Raw genomic sequence first — 20,923 nt, forward strand, 5'->3', positions numbered from 1 at the left:
GACGTTCTTGCTTCCATGCATATTTCATCATTCAAAAACTACTTGTCCATTAATGTGGGCAAAAAAATGGAAAATTGGCGGTAAACGGTAACTTGGTGCACTGCAAGCAAATAATGTAAACATCAGAAAACAGGCACTTCAGCATATAACTAAGAGCTACAAGGTGATAATTAAAAGAAAACAATAACATGATCAGTAAAATACAGAGCAGCATGCTGGATTAAACTACTGTATATCCTTCTGTCATCCATGTGGCCACTGAGCTGTTTATATTGCAAAAGAGAACATTTCCTGGCAACTAAACCTGTTTTCTGGAAGGCATCAATTCAAAGGTGCTGCGAGAGGATGTGATGTGTCATCCAAGACCTTCACAAACGTTCTGCTAACAGTCTTTGATTCAAAATCCTCTTCCAGTGATCGCTCAAGCATTAACTTCCTTTAACCACTGCTTCCCCAAAGACAGAAACTGGCAGGCCAAAAAAAGAGAGAGCCCAAATCAACTTTGCACAGTAGATAAAATGCAGACAAATGAAAATAAAGAGAAAGAAAGACAGACAGAGGAGGAGATGGAGGGAAGTAAACGGATATTTTTGCCACTTTCAAACATGGCTGATTTATTGACTTCCGACTTCTCTGGGAGAAATGATCTGCATAAGTCAAGTAAAACAGTCTTTTATCACATATTATATGTTTTAATATGGCTGTGCAGTACAGATATTGTCATTAATATACGGTATGGCTGATCATAGTCCCTGAGTTGTTAGCTGTTTGTGACCTTCTATTAAAATACTTTTTTATAAAGATCAGAAGTGAACTTGGGACTGGTCCAGAGGTAAGAAAGCCATGAAATTTTAGCCAGACATTCATTTTCCCCAGAGGATAAAACCGACTCTGGTGATCCCCTGACTTTTTCTCTTGCGCCACAACGAGGCAGTTTTGGCTGTTAGTGATATGTTTTGACCATTATTGCCATGAAATAAGGTAGACATTCCTGTCGCCTCCAGGATGAATTGTAACAACTTTGATGATCCCTTGACTTTTCATCTGTTAACATCATCAGGTCAAAATTTATCTGTATTTGTATCTAATATTTTTGTTTATGTTTTTACCCCCTCAGCTCTACGTGGTGTTTATTGCTAGTGGAAATGTTAGCATGCTAACAAGCTAAACTATGTTGGTTAGCATGGTAAACATTGTACCTGCCTAACATAAGCATGTTAGCAATGTCACTGTGAGCATATTAGTATGCTGATGGTACAGTTTAGCTCTGCTGTGCAGCCTCACAGAGCTGCTAGCATGGCTGTAGACTCTTAGTCTAGTTTGTACACAAACAAATTTGTCATTTTTTAACTTTGTTAAACTCACAGTGGGCTCAAATTCTAATATTGTGCTGAAGTAGATCCAAACAGAGCCAGAAGCAACAGCAAGTTGTTGCACTAATACACAAAATAAGTGATCACAGAGCACTACAGCTGACAGAAACTTGGCTTCTGAACATTGCTGGCATTGGTGAAAACCGATCTTTGCTCTGCCAAAATGAAGCTGAAGTACGTCGGCCATGTTTGTGAAAAGGGTTTGTGAATTGACAACAGTGGTGTGTGTGTGTGTGTGTCGAGAGTGAGAACCAGTTTGTGCAGAGCTGAGCGGTGTTATTAGAATTCCTGTCACAGACCAGCCCTTTACTGGGCAGAGGGAAAGAGGGAGAGAGGGAGAGAGAAAAACAGAGAGAGAGAAAGAAAATTGAGGAGTGGAAGATTGAAAAGGGCGAGTGACAGAGATGTGAGGTGAAGGAGTGCAGAGGGGAGAATGAAGAAGGGAGAAAATTGAAGAGTTGGAGAAGAGAGGAGAGGTAGAGAAGGTATTGATTCAGATCTCGCTCTGGAGAATCACATCACAACCTAATTCGCTGACCGAAGGCTGTGACAGCAGCAGGGATGTAAGATCACCTCATTGATGTAATCTGATAACACCAAACCACCACAGGAACTCTCTTTTATTTACGTGACTGACATCAGTACTGAACTTTTATTGTATTAAATTCCAGTTCTTAGATTTTAGTCTCTGAAATTTCATTTTTGGTGAGTTCAGATTTTTTCCTTCATTCACAAACCTTTGCTTCCCCTGTTTCAAAATGCTTTAAAACAGACCTTAAACTAGAATTACAACCTTGTGGTTGTATGCCTCCACCAAGCAGCCAAGGTGCAGGAAATATGGTCACAATCTCCCCTTCCTGAGGTACAGTACTGAATATTGGCCAGAACTGTTTTTGCAGAAAGTTATGATGTCACGGTCACAGTTAAATTGTGTCATAATTGGCATATGAATTTGTTTGTTATAGCCAAAATTGTGTTTTGTGAGACGTTCCTTATATATCGCATTCACAAGAATGTGAGGTCACCGTGACCTTGAACTTTGACCTTTGCCCACCAAAATCCTGACTGACGCCAGCACAGAGGCATGAAGGCGAGGCTAGTGACACGCCATTTTTTTCTTGTCAACAAATCCCATGAAAAGACCAAAGCAAACAATGAATTGATCCCACTAATGAGTACCGTTTGTGTAGCTAAAGTCTGATATAGCCCATTCCTCTGTGCCGTAGACCACCTTTGTTGTCTAAAAACTATTAAAAACATATAACTGCCAATCCCACATACATCTTCCTGCTGTAAGTAGTCACCACAACAATCCTTTGCGACCCTGTTAGAGGGCCAGCAGATAAATCTGAAGGGGTGTGAAGGGATGAACAGGTTAGAAGAGAATAAAAACTATCTCTGCTACACTAAACAGCATACTTTTTTAGACTGCTGTTACTACTACGCCTTGTTTCTTTTTCCTGGATAGATTTACCTCCTCAGGGTGGAAAATGACTCTTTGGTTCCTCAGTTCATATCTCATGTACAGGCAAAATGTGATGAGGCATTGTATGTAGGCATTGTTTCTCTCCAAGGGGTCACATGCTGAAAAGTTAGGGGAACCGCCACACTTGGGCGTTGATTGTGTATTAATCCACATCTTAATAATAGTCTTAAAAACTACAGTGATCAGTTGTTTTAGGAAATAATGTACCTTTTTAAAAAAAAATAATGAAACTGTACATCTGTGACTCATTTTTATAAGATTTACATCTTCAGTAGAACAAATGGGCTTACAGCTGATCTGTACGGACAGAGTAGGAAAATCAGAAAGTGCTGAGAATCGCACTTACATGATGTTGGTCTTTCTACAGGATTTGTTGAGAATTAAATAAATACACAACTATCTGATACCAGCCTTATCTTCAAACACAACAAACAACGTTTTATTCTGGAGTGATGAGGTCTGGAGCACAGGTTATAAATAGAGCTTCATAATAAGATGCAACAACTAACGTTTTGACATAAAGCATGTCCTCACAGCTTATAGGCATCTTATTTTAATTTCAATTGGTCATGAGGCATAAAAAAAGAATACTGAATGCACCTGATTGCAATCCTCTCTGCACATGTAACAAAACCATCCAATGCTAATAAACACTTCTAAACAACGAACCTAAAATGGTCAAATTTATTTGTCAAGTTTATTCTTTCTATATTTTATAACCCTGTGAAGAACAGTGAGACCAGCAGCAGACTAACAATCACCTCAAACAACAGCTCTTTTTCTCAATGAGGGAGAAGACACTGGAACAGTGAACAGATAACACAGGTACACAAATAGCAGGAAATGCAGAGACGACACACTGCCATGAATGCTGAAACATGAGCTCGACTCAGATGAACACAAACTAACAAAACAAGAGAGCAAACAGGTAAACAGGTCGTTCAGACTCACCGTCTTCCCTGCATTCTTCTGGTGGCTTCGCTTTCTTTGCAAGTCGAGGATCCAGCCATGATGTAGTTTTGGTGTTGTGACTGAAGAAGAAGAAAGATGTGTAGATGAAGGTAATAAGGAGAGGAAAGGGGCACACGGAGGTTAGACAGAGACTGACTGTGAGGTTAAGAGAAAGAGATGAGTGCAAAGTAACATTAATGACCTAAACCTGTGTGTGTGTGTGTGTGTGTGTGTGTGTGTGTGTGTGTGTGTGTGTGTGTGTGTGTGTGTGTGTGTGCACACGCAGGGGCAAAGAGAAACAAGGGGATTTATAAGGTAAACTAAATGGCCATTAATCCACTAATTAGCCCTCAGCGACTAATTAGTAAGGGTAAGAGGAGAGGGCAAAAGTTTACAGTGGTGTGCATGTCTGTCTGTGTGTATATATATCCTGCGTGTCTGATTAGCAGCATTAAGTTACATCAATTATTCAACACAGAGACCAGCACTATAAAGTTTACTCAGCCAGCTATACATAAACCATGTTTTTAAAGAGGGTGCACTTTGTGAAGTTTTATTATTTTTAGACATAATGTTTTTCATCATGTCATGAATAAAGACTTAATCCACTATAACAAATACAGACATAAGGGAACATGTTTTTGGGGAGTAAAATTCTTATATTGGTTAATTAAAAAAAAAAGAAAAAAAGATTCATACAGCATTATTTTCTCTTACTCTATGAAGTAGACCTCCCCTTTCTCAGTGTAGGCCATCTCCCAGTTGTCAGGCAGAGGACCGAGCTCTTCCTCATCTGCATCTGGGACTTTGGCAGGGGATTTAGAGGGAGATTTTGGGGCCTCCTCTCCTTCGGAGGGGGGCTCAGTGGAGGCTGGGGCCTGGCTGGATGCTTCAACAGCAAGCTCCCCAGAGGCATCTGTGCTCTTGTCCTCATGTTCACTGGACTCTGTAGAGCGCACACATGCACACACAAACACACACACACACAGTTATTCTCAAATTCACTCTGCACACACATGCAGACCTTGATGCACACGACACACGCCATGCATGATGAGTCATAGTCAAGCCACTGCAGAGCTATGAACCCCCAGGAGAGGGAGAGAGAGAGAGAGAGAGAGAGAGAGAGAGAGAGAGAGAGAGAGAGAGATGGGGTCTGAGGACAATGAGCATGAGGAGTAAACAACATGGAGAAACAGGGAAAGACAGTGACTTTAGGGGTCAGAGACTGAGTCAGAAACACAAGGAAAGGTTTTTTGAGTGAGGAGAAAAGCTGGTGGCATCTAAGTCAGCGGATGATGAGCACGTGATTGAGGAGAGTGAATAACAAAAAACGTCAGCATTTGCCTGTAACATCACAATTCCCCCAGGAAAAGTAAGATGGAAGAAAGTCAATGCTCCCTCACAATATTCATTGGATTTCAGTGTCCATATCTTTTTCCTGACTTACTAAAATTTGTTGCTAAATCTTTTTTCAAGTGTAATAAGGAAGTTATTTCATCCAGACACTGTTTAAACTCAATTTGAAGCAAATCTTCTTCAAGATCAGTCTTTTTTCCTGTGACCATCTAAAATATCTTATTTTTGACGTTAATCTTTCATGTGGCATGGGTGTCAAATTACAGAACCTTCTAATCTTGTTGTGATGTCTGAAGAGAATATGTAAAAAAAAAACATTTCCTGATACAGTCAAAAGAAGAAAGGACTAAGTAAATTTAGCACATGGCAATAAGAGAATAAGGGGGAAAATATGACATGCCACAACACAGACTAGAAAGAGAGATGGGGGAAGGAGCCGGAAGAGGAGAGGGCAGAAGGGACAGGACCACAGAGACGAAGAAGAAGCTAAAGAGCTCGGAAGGAAGAGGATGGTAGAGGAGAGGAAGAGAGAGGGGAGAGTTGGGGTATTAATAGAAACAGGGACAAAGGCCAGTGGCAGGAAAGCAAAGACAGCAGGAGAGATGGAGAAATGAGAGGACAGAAAGATGGGAGCTGAAGCCAAAATGAGACTCTGGACAGTGATAATGGTGGAGACCTTAAAGTGCCCTTGTGCATTCTGTTACGTAAGGTTATTGAGAACCTTTGCAGTTCACACTCACACAAGCAGAGTCTGTTAATGTCTGTAATGACCGGTCAGGGTACAGTTTGTTGTCAGATTTGAGGACATCTGCACTGACTGAACTATATAAACTGCAGATATGAAACTTGCTAAAGGAGAAAACAGGCTCTTGATTTATCCTTAAGGGACAATAAAAAGGAAAGGGGAAAATTGCTATGACAACCGGCTTGTTTCTCTGGTTTTACTCAATCATACCAGTGAAACAGCAATAAATAACCCAAGGGACAGGCAAGGGCTTCAATCCAGATTTTCTCCTCACCTAAATGTAATGCTATACAATGTGTTCATGGTCACTGCAGCTGTGAAACAGAGTTAGAATCTAATTCCAGTCAGGAGTAGATGGAAAATTTGGAATAAAAACATCAAAACAGGAAATTGATGTTTTTCTCTCTCATCCCACAGCACCTGGTGTGATGGCCACCCCATTGCCGTTGACAATGGGACTCTCTTCTTCCTCCTCCTCAGGCGGCTCCAGGCTGGCGCGCTGCTCCATGTTGCTGACTGATTGGTTCCTCTTTCTCTTGCCCTGGGCGCTGGGCCGGGCTCCGGGCAGCAGGGCCTCACTCACATTCAGAGGAGGGGCTGCAGGGGACGGCTCCGCTGGAGGTTTTGGTGTGCCGTAAAAGTTATCTGAGGGCAGAGAGGCAGGGCAAGCTTTGTGTTAGTGGCCACATGTATGACTATCTCAGGTGATGTAACACACAGTCTGTCAAGCAGAGCTGAGGTCCACTGCTCGTCGCAAACTGGGGCTTTGAACAGATGATTTCCTTTTAAAATGTATAAGGAATCTGTCTGAACAGAGTGCAGCAGAGGTAAATTATACTGCCTTTGACCGGGGACAAATCATTTCCAAAAAATCCGATCAATTTTGTGCATTTGCCCACTGGCTGATGTTTTAAGAAGCAAAGGCAGTGGCTAATAGTCGAGATTTTCCGACTGACCAGCCTCTCTGTAAACCTGAGAATGTGAAATGACACACGGATCCAGGATGCACACTTTTATTTACTATTATGTGAATTTTTTATTTTAAAATCTATCAAATGTTGATGCTATAAATCAGAAAATAAAAACATATCCTGTTTCCATACTGACAACTCCTTCATTTCCCAGTCCCACCCTACCCATACAGACAGAAATAAGAGGGGTTGACCACAATACCAAGGGGCTTTCTTATAAACAAAGAGAAAAAGATAAAAGAAGCAATACAATACTGTGAGTGAGCAAAACAGCCAAACCACCACAAAGAAGTCAATACCATCAGTGTGCTTCCATCTCATCCTACTGCGAATGACATATTTTTCTGCCCTATCGTACACCCTATATGACATTCTTTTATAGGCAGCAACCCTCCCTTCAAAGGAGGCACTCCAGGTGTCTTCCAGTTAATTTACTGTTCCGTCACTACTGCTGTCTGGACCCAGTCCTTCAGCGACAACAGATAACACCTTTTTCTAAAATATGACATTTTAGACAAGATACAAATTGCAAACCTGTGACATCCACAATATAACAGTGACTCTTGATCCAGAATTGTCTCATTTTCCAGCGTACCCTCACCTTCATACTTTCCAGCAGTCTACAGAGTCTTTTAAAGTTCACAGAATATAAACCTGGATCCACCTCAGTTCAGGTTTCAGTTTTTTGTCATGTATTTAGGGCCAATGTAAAGGTCAAGTACAGTAGTTTGTCATCTTGGGTCCATATTAACATGTGAACAACACATGCTCCTGACATTCATATAGCTTGTGCTCTTAAACATTGTGACTCTGTGTGAACTTAACAAAATCACTGTGAAAGATTGATGGGCAAAAACTCCATAATAACCTTTCAGCATATTGTAATCCAAGTGGTCTGGGAGCAAACAAGACATCTCCACCTCCTTTTAGCTCTGTTTTCAGACTGAAGAAAATCTAGCTTGTGATGAGAAAGCCAATCACACAGAGAGAGAGTGAGAGAGAGAGAGAGAGAGAGAGAGAGAGAGAGAGAGAGAGAGTCAGTCTATTGGCTTTTCTACAAATGCAGATGCGTATGCACTTCAGATGGTTACGTGTCAGTATTAAATTAGCCAATTTACTAGTTTACTGGCTCTAAAAAGCCCAAGCCGGTTGTCTTATCTTAATTAAGATGGGACAGAGAAAGATTATTCCAGTGTTAGTGGGAGGAATAACATATTAGTGACAGGTGAGGTTTCAGTAATAGCCAATTGCTTCCCCAGCAGCAGATAGTAGAAAATCATTTGAAAACTTGGTGCAGGGTCCTAAAGTACTTAAATGCATAATTCAAAATATAAATACAACATTCCACATATGTGCCAAGGGCAAACAATGTCAGTTTTTAAGATAAATTATTGTTTTGGAAGTCAAGAAAACCCTGTCACTGTGCTTTCTGTGCCTAATGATGCACACAAACCTATTTTAGAACATAATGATAGCTGTGCAGTCAGGCTACAAATACAGTGTCTTAGAAGAATCACCATTAATATTCATGTGTTATCTATAGTTTTGTTTTATTCAAGTGTTAAAAGGTTGCATTCAGTCATATTTGAGTACATTTACACTACATGTCCACAAAACAGCCACTATAATATAAATACAGTGAGAGAGACGGTAGTTTTACAGAGTATCTTCCTGTACATTTACCACTTACATGATGGAGAATGTGCTTTATTGAAAAAAAAAAAAAAAAAAAGTTTTTTGATTGAAGACAATGTCCCCAGTCCTTCGATGGCTATCAGGAAGCATCTTGAGGACCTCTGCTGTATTAGGCTATACTACCTGTGCAGACTAGCAGGTGGAAACAGGTGCAATTTCATGATGAAATGGTTATCAAAACTGTACAGAACCACTTGATTTGTATGAACACAATCTCAGCTGTGCCATTCCTAACCTGTTGGTGCAAGCAGCTCTGTTTGGAGGCACAAATACACAACGCAACACACAACGATCAAAGCAGAGCACAAAAATAGCATTGAGCATCTGTCATCCCACACCCACTGTAATGGTCCCGCTGGCAAGAAAAATTAAGAAAAGTCAAGTACAGTACTATGAAGAGAAAAAGGACAGGATGTGAAGGTCCTCTGGGTATCTTACTGGAGATGGAAACATCCTCAATGTATCATATAGTATCAAGTATACATCTCTCTTTTTGACACTGATTGACATTGAAGCTTCAGTGATTTCATGGCTTTCTATAATTTCAGATTTTCAGTGCTGTGCTCAATATATATATATATATATATATATATATATATATATACACACACACACATATGTATTTGACTTGGCAAATTTCTTTCCTCATGTTATTTACTCTTCAACCACAATAAACCTCTACTTTTATTTGAAATTTAAATAAGACCCTTACTGTCAGGGAAATATATTGTGTGATTAAATATTGAGTGTGAGTGCGAGGCAGAGATGTCTTATTTTAAAATCCCTCAAAGTGGAAAGGAGTGGGGTTTCACAAAGAGGAAACAGAGAGAGGAAAGGGGCAATGGGAGGAGAACAACAGCTGGGCAAAGAAGAGGGAAGGGGGCAGCAATAAAGGACAAAAGGGGGATCAGCAGCAGAGTACACAGACATCAGTTTACTTTCATCCCAGCCGGACTTGGACAGATATTAGGAAAGGCTCTATCGCACTCACCATTTCCTCAAAAAAAGCACACTTACCGTACTGCCCACCAAACAGAATTCTTACATTGCGACAAAAATATATATATGTGCACACACTAGCACATGTAAACAAAGACAAGAGTATGAAACCGCAAAGGTAGCAAGCACCCACCTGAGAAAGCTTATGGACAACCTGAAGAGATGCTTTGCAGAACATAAAGCATGCTGAGATAAGTTTAGGCCAGGGTTCTTCCTGCAACATACCAGAATGCTCCTGGTTTTGCCTGAAAGCATCTTGGCTTTATGTACAGTTCAATATCCACCTTCAGCTGTGACTCATCACATATGTAAGCTCTTACATGCACCAAGCTTTAGACACACAGCACACACACAGCACACATACACACAGTGCACTTCAATTACCTTGAAGAGTTTTCTGATGATACTTCATGTCTGATTTCAGTCTCTTTCACTGCCTTCTAAACCTTTTTCCATTTTTTTGCATTCTTACCTCCTGTCTATCATCCCCTCTTCTCTACTCTCTTATTTTAATGTGCATTACAAAATGCTGCCCAGAAAGAGACATCTTCCCCCAGTGGGCATAAGTAAAGTCTGTGTTAAGGGAAACGTACACTGCAAATACACAAAGACACACAATGAGGATATGAACACACAAAAAGGGAGCACACACATTAACGTTCACGTGCCCATACCCCCTACACTCACACACATGCATTCACACACAATTTGTGTTAGAGTGTTTCGCCGCACATGCTAACAAAATTGCTACTGGGCAAATGAACCAGCAAATCCCCAATCTGTAGATGTATCCCTGACACTGTAGCAAAGCAGATGCACAGACTTGACATGACTTGAAGATGGCATTCATCCCGCTCTCTCACACTCACACACACACACACACACACACACACACACACACACACACACACACACAGAGGTAGTCAGTCAGCCATTCAGCAACCACCAGAGGAAGCTGTAATACATGACTCAGCGCAGAAGACTCATTTTGTTTACTTAAGCTGCGTGTAAGAGCATCACATAACACACCTGATCCATCAAGCAAAGATATCTACACTGTAGCACAAGAAGGCATAATCAATTGAAACAGAGTAAAATAGCTCTACTGAAACATATGTTCCCATTTCTTCTCCCCAAACACCTGGACAGATGCAGAATGTTTGCTGCACAGCCGCCACGACACTCCCAGAGCTCACCTTCATAGGTTCCACTCTCTAGCAGGGCTCCACTTTGCTCCAGTTCCATAAAACGCTCCACACTCACAAAGTTGTAGTCCACCCCAGGCACCTCCCCCTCCTTAGGCTGCCTGGTGGTACCTGCAGAAAGAGAGAGAGAGAGGAAGGGAGAGAAAGTGAGAGGGAGGGAGAGGTCATCAGAGCCAAATAGGGCACTTGAGAAGAAAAGGCAGGAAGGCACAGAAAAAGCCTAGAAAAAAAGGGTTGGACAGAAAAAGACGGCAGATTTGAGGCTACAAAGTGTATGAGAGGAAATGGGAGGGGAAAGGAAATGGAACAGAGGAGGCTGAGTGAAGAGACATCACTTGTGATAGCCAAATCCATTCACACAATTGTGTATGAGTGACAGACACAGAGAGATACAGCTAGAGAGGAGAAGAGAAAGCATGCTCAAAGAGCAAACCACCATCATTCAATGCCTACGAGCCAATCCGGTGCCGTTTTAGAAATGAGTGAATCAATACGACACTTTTACCAAGCATAACTCAAACCTCCTTACACAGCACACAATACTGTGCCGACTGGATTATTGTCGAAACAGCAGGAATGCAGAGGCACCACATTAGCATGCAGCAATTACAGCATTCCTACATCAACGCTCTAGAGATCTCCATCAGTGCTACAGCGTCAAGGCTCGGCTCTGTGATGGCAGCGATGGGAGTGTCGAGTTTAATGAGGTGCTGTGTTTGTGTCTCTGCCAAGCGGACTTTCAGCCCAGGCTCAGTCAAGTCTGCTGGTGTTGATTCCTGCTCTCCATTGATCATGCCTGAAAACAGTCATTGGCCCAATGTGGAGAGGGAGACCACTCTCAGAGCGTTTCCCAGAACTCAGCCTCACATGGTAAAATCGAATTGATCTGGCTGTGCGGCTGCCAGAATGTCATATCTGACTGAAGTGTAAGGTTTGTGCTCCAATGGTCCAAGTGTACATTTCTGAAAAGGGGATGAGCAGTTCTGACAAAGCCAAAGGAACAGTACATATGCTCAGGTATGAATGGAGGGTGTGAAAAATACTTACTAGTATCATAATTGGAGTGTGAGCTGTGGGAAATTAAAACAGCAGGTGGTGGATGTGCTGTAGACAGACAAACTGCACACACACGCACACATGCCTACACACAGAAATGGATACACATGCGCAAACAGTGAGTGTTTTTTTTTTTTTTTTGGGGGGGGGGTGTTAGTCATGTTGTGGAATGCAGGAACCTCTAACTCTCCCCAGAGTGTGATATCTTAATCATTAGATCTTTATTGATCATCTGTCACCACTTTCCTCCTGTAGTGCATCTACTGAACATTCGTTACTGTATTTACTTCACCAGTGGGAGCAGAGGTGGGAGCTTAGCAACATATAATGAGCAGAGATGTGATACCAGACCATCAGGCATCTATAGTCTGTCTATAAGGTTATCCAACACTGCCATACTGTGTACAGAGGGGTGTTTGTTTGTACTTATCACCGTCTGTGTGTCTACATGTGTGCTCGACTGTGTATTTGTCTTTGTGACTCTAAATAGTGGTAAAGTGTCCACTGCGCCAACAGTAATCCCATCTCCAAGCTGATCACAGCTCAGTGGGACACTGTAAATCCACAACACCACAGGTATGAGTGAGTGTGTGTGTGTGTGTGTGTTTTTGAGTGTGTACATCTCTGAGTGCATCCCACCATTCGCATTGTTTGATGTGCTCAGACTTTGATCAAAACTCCGAACCAGTGGCTGAAATGTTTATCCAGAGCTCTATGCTGCTTGACATGACCTACAGATGTCATACCAAAATATGTCATAATGTATAAACATTCCTGTGTAATCCCAAGATGATTTAATATCTTACCATATTTCATGACCTGTTGTGTAACATATCTCACACTCCTGATGTTGTCTACGTACATGAATAGAGGATTAAACCTTAGACATAGGCTTTGCTTTTCCCTTGTTCATAGATCTAGCTTTTTCTGTAGTGTCAGTCCCTGGCTGCAAATATCAGTGAGCTAGCATATAAATGTAGATTAGTTAGTGATATAGATTTACAAACTGAAAAAAAGCTATACAGCTGGCAACATTTTGTTCGATCTCAGCAGCAACAGGTAGTCTGGCTGTGTGGTGCAGGAGTTATTTGACACATAGACGTGTCAAACAATGTACTAAACCTATGAAAGCATTTTATTCCTGTATACTTGTAATTGGTCAAGTCAAGGAAAGCATTTTTAATATGTGGCCATGTGTCCCTGAGTGCATGTCCATTCATTATTTTATTCTTTGTATTTAGCAGAAAAGCAAACTAGTTGGAACCAGAACAATCAACACCTGAACTGCTGCCTCGTAAACTACTATGAAAGATAATCAACACTTCTTATACAATAATAATGTAATGCGAAACAACAGTGCTGCAGTAAATACAGTCGCTGGGTATAATTTTCCCCATTTGTCCCCAATTTTAGAAGTATTGATTTAACTCCATGCTCATTTTTGAGGCTGCAGTTTAGGTGCTTATACTGTATATTCGATTGCATTATATCATAAGGTAAAATAAATATCTTCCCCACCCCCATAAGTTGACTCATCACTCCTCTGAGTCAGTCTGTACCAAAATTTCACATAGCATAAGCTCAACAAAGATATTGAAAGGCTATTTTATCAGGCTGCATTATATTGTCAGGTGTTATCATTTTGACCATCCCTTCATATACATGCAGCTACCCTCTAATGTCTACTAAAACAAATGCATCAGACATGAGACATAAATGAATATAAAAATAAAATATACTAGAAGGCAAAATAATATAAGTAACCAAGAAGAATGAGATAAGCAACCGAGACAAGATACATAGCAAGATGAAGAGATGAATGGCCGCATAAAATGAAAATTAAATGTTGAGGAAGTGACATCTGTATAATGGCACTTAAATGAGGACTGGTAGACAGCAATAGTGCAAAACGGTGCACTATTGAACTAACGGTTCATGGCAGCGCAGCTAGCATACAACACTGCGGTACAGTAGCAGAGGATACTCTCCATGGTGCTCTTGTAAAAGTTAACCACAAGCTGATAGGGGAGTTCGGCCTGTTTGAGTCTCCTTTTGAAGAAAAGCCTCTATATTGAGCTTTCTTTACCAGGTAGGAGGCGTTAACGGACCATGTGAGGTGATTTGTTATGTTTTCCTTAAGTATACAATGATCTCCTTGGTTTTTGTGGTGTTTTGGACCAAATTGTTGTCTGCAAACCACTTGACCAGATGTTGGATCTCCTCACACTACAAGTGTGTCTCTAAATTGTTGGATATGATCCCACTATAGTGGCGTCATCAGCAAACTTCACTATAGTGTATAGTGAGGAGTGGATGGGGGTTCAGTCATGGGTGAAGAGAGTGAAGAGGGCCGGCCTGAGCACACAGCCCTACGTTACGCCTGTGTTCAAGGTAAGGGTCAAGATGTGTGGTTGCCCATTCTGACGTTTTGTGGTCTGGTGGTGAGGAAGTCCATAATCCACGGGCAAAGTGGCGTGGATAATGCCAGGTTGCTGGGTTTGTTTACCACTTTGTGGGGGATTATAGTATTGAAAGCGGAGCTAAAGTCAACAAATAGCATCCTGGCATATGTGTTTGGATGTCCAGATCAGTGGGGATGATGGCCTTGATGTGAGATAATACAAGGTTCTCAAAGCACTTCATAATAACTGGTGTTAGGGCAACTGGGCAGTATTCACTGAGGCTTTTAACTGCTGTCTATTTGGGCAACGGGAGGGACAGTGGTGGTGGTTTTAAGACAGTTGGGGACTACAGCCTGTTGTAGGGAGAGGTCAAAGATGCTAGTTGGTTGGCACATCTTCACTGTGCTGATCTGTGGGGGCTACTCTTGTAGTCAGTTTTAATACCTCTCCACATGCTACGGGGCTTGTTGTTTTCAAAGTGTCCCTCAATGTGCTGCCTGTACCTGTGCCTAGCCTCTCTAATGCCCTTCTTCGGTTCTTTCCCGGCATTCTTGCAGGCCAACATGTCGCCTGTTCTGAAGGCAGCATCTTGTTCCCTGAGCAGCGACCGTGCATCTTCTGTCCAACCACAGTTTCTGGTTTGGGAACACCTTGATCGTTTTGGTGGTTGCAGGCTAAGATGAGGTGTATTCTTCTAGGTCAGCCCCCTGTGCAAACACTTCCCAGTTCCCCTGTTTTCAAAATAAGACCTGTAGTAATGAGGTGACTTCCTCACTCCAGACTATATGTAAAGAAGCCTATGTAAAGAAGCCTCACAGACCAGTAAATTGAGACCCACTCAATGACCTACACTGCATGCTAAACTAAGAAAAAAAAAAAAGGGCCATCCATTGCGTGTGCAGTGTTACTCTGAATACTGCAGCAACTCAGTCAGCCAGGCAGGGCTGGTCGCCTTCCACTGGGTACAGCTATTGATCTGTTAGATCAGAGTGAAATTATTCTGCTGCCCACACCAGAGTAGGCAGAGCCAGCTGGAATACTGATGACCTGCTGATGGCCTTCTCCCACAGCTTCCTTCACTGGACACACCAATCGAGCCGAGAGAGAGGGAGAGAGAGCCTTGTTGGATCTGAGCTGGGAATATTGATCGACTATCTGGCCTTGAGATAGGCAGATAGGCCGACTGCTTCTCTTTTCTTCCTTTTCACACATTTCCACTCAGAGTGGTCTAACACATTACCTGTTTTTCTCCCTCCCTCTCTGCTCTTCCTCTTCCCTTCCCGTTAGCAATACTCGCTAAATAACTGTGAAGTAGATCTTTTTATTAAAACAAACACTGTCCCCAAAATTCATACTCTGTTCCTTCTGCCCCTGTTGCTGCCTTTCTTTGTCTTTATCTATCTTTAACCATACTAACTTCCTTTCTCTTATCCGCAAAAACACCCAGGTAGAAGCTCAATTTATAATTGATGGAGCCTTGTGGATGACGTATGAAATGTCTTCAGTTCACTTCAGTCCTTATCTTTTGTACATGGGCCACACAAACTCCTAAGCAGAGCTTTAATAAATGAGCTGAACAAAGCAGGACAAGCTGCACAGGTGCTCAAATTAAAAAATAGCAGCAGACTGTACTGAGGGGAGCCAGCGACGCTTCCCCTGAGCCAAAAGCACTGCTGCTGTTGACTATTGATTGGATGTCGTGCTCTCACTAATAAAGGATAAAGTCGGCTGTGAGCCAAAAATGGTCTTTGCATTGCAATCAGCCAATGTAGCCAAACCTCTCAGAGGTGACACTGGGAGTAGGAGTATGAGCGCCATAGAGATTTATGGCTTAAATGAATTAAATCTATGATAGCACATAAAAGTTTCGGAGCTGCCACTTTAGGGGGTGAAGACATTCTCTGCCTCAAACCATGACGACTGAGCACTACAGAATATTTTCACATTAGTGGGAGAGTGTGTGATTGAGAAAGAGAGAGAGAGAGATAGAGATTACGTAGAAACATAACAAGGAAAGTCCATTTGGAGCTAAAGCTAAAATAGCTGATATACTGAAATAACTCTGCTGGGTGTCAGACGATAAGAGGACAAAGACCTTTGCTAAATAATAGAGTGGCAGAAGAGTAGTAAGCAGAGAAAACCAGCAAAAGACAGCAACAGAGAAGGAGACGGTGAGAGGAGAAAAAGAATGATTGGTTAACCTCACTGCGCATCCACAGCAGCCTGCGAGTGAGTTTGATACTGTGCACGTGTATGCATACACATGTTTGTATAATTAGACAGGAAGTCACCAAGAGGCAGACGCAGAGCGGGGGAGACTCAGAGCTAAAAATAGACTATCGATGGACTGATTATTATAATAAAGAGTGGGGGAAGGTGGTCACTTGATACTGTCTCAGCTTGAGTATGTGTAGCAATGAGGAGATGAGGATGGGGACAACCACGTGTGTGTCTCATATTAAGGCTAAAGCTACACACAAAGAGCAAAAGATATCATTACGTCCTCCAGAGTCTTGAATCTCATTGTTAAAAAATTACTTCTACAGTATATGTTGTTCCCTACTGAGCCTCCAGCTATGTGTCCTAATGCGCACATATACACATTGTGTTTGTCTCACAAACCCCTCTTGGATTCGGCATCATCATCCATCAGAGCCATCATGTTGCTTTGGGAGTTGGAGTGAATTTGTTACAGAGACCGAATAACACCAAATCTAACAGGAACTAAAAATATTCTCTAAAAGGTGAGCAGGCGTGATGCTCTTTCACAATAATCCACCTGGGGATTATTGTGAAAGAGCGTGAAAGAGAGGATTCAAGCAGGCAGGTACAGATTTGTTAGCACACCTATCCACTGAGCTTAATGTAAGTCAAACCTAATGTAATAATGCTGTAGGAAGTGGAAAGAGACACATTTCTTTTCTGAATGTATATCTTCTCTCTTGAATCAAGACCATCCTCAGTCCTACATGTGCATGTTGTGCAGCTGAGCAGAAGCCTTTCCTTAATTCCAGTAAAGACCCAAGGGTTCTAGCTATTTCTGATATTACACCAAAAAGTGTGTAAAATGATGCATTAAAATGTTTCTATTCAATCTAATTGTGCAGCCATAAAAAAAAGAAAGTATCTAATTTTGAAGCCACTCAAGTGGGAATATAATGGGAACATTGGATTTCAAGACACAATCCTGCAACCGTACCAAACAAAAAAATACCAGGATTCTGTCCTCAAAACCCTGAACTTGTTTACCCAGAATCCTTTTCAGCACAGAGCAAGCAGAGCACTACGGCAGCATCAGAGCAGAGAGGAATGTGAAGACTGTTTGTTTCTCGCACTGCACACACATACACACACAGCTGCTTTCTTATTCATTTACTGTCTCTGTCTCGCATCCATCTATCTTATTAATTTACTGTCTCAGTCTTGGATCTATCTATCTGTCTATCTTATTGTCTTGTCTTTTCAAATTGCACTCCTACATTATCCCCTCTCTTCTTCTCATTTCCAATTTACCTCATTGCTCTTCCATGCATTTGTTCCTCACTTGGTACTTTCTGTCCCCATTGCTCTCTCTGTCTTTTTTAATCCGCTCCCTCTTCCCCTCGTTATCCTCCTCTTTTCTTTTGTCTCTCCTTCAAGCTCCATCTTGCACTTAGCTCTCTCACGTCTCATTCACTCACACCGTTCACCCCTCCTCCTCCTTCTCCTCTCTCCTTCTCCCCAGTTGGCAGATGTGAGGTGTGACAGCAGGTCTAGAAGAGGTATGATCGAGCACATGCACGCATGCACGTGCGCGCACACACACACACACACCACCACCACACACACACACACACACACACACACACACACACACACACACACACACACACACACACACACACACACACACACACACACACACACACACAGGCATCCTTATTTACACTACAAAGCCCGGGCTACAGATGCAGCGACGCAACATGGCAACACTCTGACAGGAGCGTCTGCTACCACGACAACACGTCAGCGCCTGGCAACACAGCCTTGCCATGGTAACAAGCTGCAACATCTACATTAGCTTTACAAAAATAATATTTATGTCAGATATGGCACTCTGCCGTTCTGCATGTGTTTTACTTGTTACAGTCTCAGAGGTCTTCAGCTCAAGTCCTTTTGCTCTGCAGAGCTGCAGGTTTGTACTTCTCGCTACCTCGCACTTCATCAATCAATTACTGTCACAGCTTGGCCACTGAGAGCTCACACCTGGTTACCTCAGAGTAATTCAGCTGGTGTTTAAGCGGACAGGTTTGACTCCAATGGAGGCTGCAGGCATGGAGGACTGGGGGACTTAGACGTCCAGTGTAAATCCCTCTTGGGGCTAGAGGATGCTCTGCCGTCACAGATTCAGTCTAGTTGCAGCCAGCAGAAAGATAGTGTGTGGGACTATTGTGAGATGTGGCAGCTCGCTCAGTTACAGATACACCAAGCTTAAGGGTTAAAGGCAGACTGTTGTAAAACAAGGTGGAAGAGTGGAAGAGTGATTAGCACTGTCACCTAACAGCAAGAAGGCTCTGGGTTATGCAGGTTAGGTTAATTGGCAACTCTAAATTGCCTGTGAATGGAAGTGAGTGGTTGTTTTCCCCTATATGTCAGCCCTGTGATCGACTGGCAACCCGTCCCGGGTGCACCCCACCTCTTGCCCAATGTCAGCTGGGATAGGCTCCAGACGACATTCAGTTAAGTAGCTTAGCTTAAACACTGGAACCAGGGGGAAACTGCCAACCAGAACCCAAATTTAGTTTTTAAACAAACAAGATCTGTTTGCAGTCTCTAAACTTAGATAAGTTAATTGGTCCCCTGCTTCAGCTTCATATTTACCATAGAGACAAAGTGGAATCAATCATCTCATCTAACTTTTGGCAAGAGACTAAATGAGCGCATTTCCAAAAATGTCAAACTGTTCCTTTAACTGCAAGGTTGCACAGAGCGCTGAAAACTGTCAAACTGTCTTCACTCATTCTTTAATCAAATGCTTGATTGATTAGTTGATTGACAATAAAATAATCAACAACAGTTTTGACAATTGGTTATACTAATTTGAGTCATTAATCAACCATACAGGATGGGTTCTGAACATTTGGTCAATCAAAACAAGCAATTTAAGACTGGGAAACTGATGGGCATTTTCACTGTTTTCTTACATTTTACTGACTAATCGTTTAAACAAGATTTATAAGAACAATGAAAAGATTAACTGACTTTGGAAATAATTATTTCAGCCCATCTTTGTTCAGACAAAGCCTAATTTACACTGATTCCTTACTTTATAAGAAAAAAATTATTGTATGGCTGTTCCTGTTAACAGGCGCATCTGAGAAGTTGGGCTTATTTTCTTTAATGAAAAAAAGTAATGCATTATTGACAAAGGTGGTCTGGTATCAGCACTATAACTCGTTATAACTCTTATCATGGCAGCGGCAGTGTCAGAAGTTTCAATGGCATATTTAGTTTGTTTGGACATTGTTAAAATCACAGCCTGCTTTTGTAATGATGGACCTCTCAGTGGCTCCAGCAAAGTAATGAAATGATTAAAGCAAAATATGAGTAAAAAGTAAAAGAAGCGATTACGAGGGAAGGCAGCATTAGTCAACTAAAACTCCTTGACAGAAATGAACCTGGTAAGTTACAGAGTTAATTCCAGTTAAAAAAAGCAGCTGCATCTTGTCTTGATTTCACCCATAAAGTTTGTCTGTCAGGTCCACTAGTGGTTGCAAAGACATCTGTGTTGCTCAGCGTCTGGTGAAGCTGGTGCCTGGGTGACATTGAGAAATTACCCCTGTACTGAGGTGTTTACTGTGGTGATGGAAATCAGCCCTGATAGGCTGAAAAGCACCTTTATTAGTGTGCAGAGCTGACTGACACAGGACGACAGTGCGGGTCATGATGATGCACACACACTGAGCTGGTATGTAGTGTGTGTTGTGCAGTGTGTGCAGCTGTGTGTGTATGTGTTTGTGTGGAGAGGTAAAGACTGACCAGAGTAAACAGTCGAGCTCTCTGAGGTGTCAGCGCTCACTGACCATCACAGGATGAACAGCTCACTGAGCACCCGGCTCATCACTGCACATTACTCTGATCTTAGAAGTAGCACAGACAGAGACATGGAGTGAGGAAGGTGAGGAGGGTGAGGTGGTGGAGAGGTAAAACTACAGACAGGAACACAAATACAGAAGGCTTCAGAGGAGCCTAGTTTTGTGATTAACTGCTGAGTGAGAGGATCATACTGAGGAGAGGAAAAAAAAAGAGATGAGATGACACCTGTCCAGAGCTTAACACGGAAAGCACTTTGCAAACATAACCAATTCATTAATCATGTTCAATATTTGCTATTTTCATTTCATAAAATTCATATCATTCCCTCGCAGTTTCTTTCATCTGTGGAACAACATTAATCCAGTGTGCCAATCAAACTGCAGGGAGCACAGAACCCACATCAAAGCATGTCAGCCAGCCCTTTAACAAGAGCAAGCCAGCAGGCAAATCACCCCTTTAAGGAGAGAGTCCCTGGGGGATGATGTATTTCTCTCACATATCGAGGCAAGCACACAACCTCAAAAGAGAATGGTGTGTAACACTCCCATTATTCATTTATCAGCGGAGCCTATTAAATCCCAACACAAACAGAATAATCAATGCAAC

The 20,923-nt window shown here is 42.0% G+C and overlaps 1 protein-coding gene across 1 annotated transcript in view; it reads right to left on the reverse strand.

Moving 5' to 3' along the window:
• Nucleotides 1-20,923, reverse strand: part of LOC111228482 (membrane-associated guanylate kinase, WW and PDZ domain-containing protein 2-like) — a 75,403-nt gene that overhangs the window by 27,628 nt on the left and 26,852 nt on the right. Inside the window, exons 3-6 of the mRNA XM_022754377.1 lie at nucleotides 10,776-10,895; nucleotides 6,335-6,559; nucleotides 4,528-4,756; nucleotides 3,811-3,890 (exon numbers count right to left, since the gene is read on the reverse strand). Of these exons, the coding sequence (XP_022610098.1) occupies nucleotides 3,811-3,890; nucleotides 4,528-4,756; nucleotides 6,335-6,559; nucleotides 10,776-10,895 (654 nt within the window). The remainder of the gene's footprint in view (nucleotides 1-3,810; nucleotides 3,891-4,527; nucleotides 4,757-6,334; nucleotides 6,560-10,775; nucleotides 10,896-20,923) is intronic.

Source organism: Seriola dumerili, unplaced genomic scaffold (genome assembly GCF_002260705.1).
Source record: "Seriola dumerili isolate Sdu_G_001 unplaced genomic scaffold, Sdu_1.0 BDQW01000219.1, whole genome shotgun sequence".
Classification (NCBI taxonomy): domain Eukaryota; kingdom Metazoa; phylum Chordata; class Actinopteri; order Carangiformes; family Carangidae; genus Seriola; species Seriola dumerili.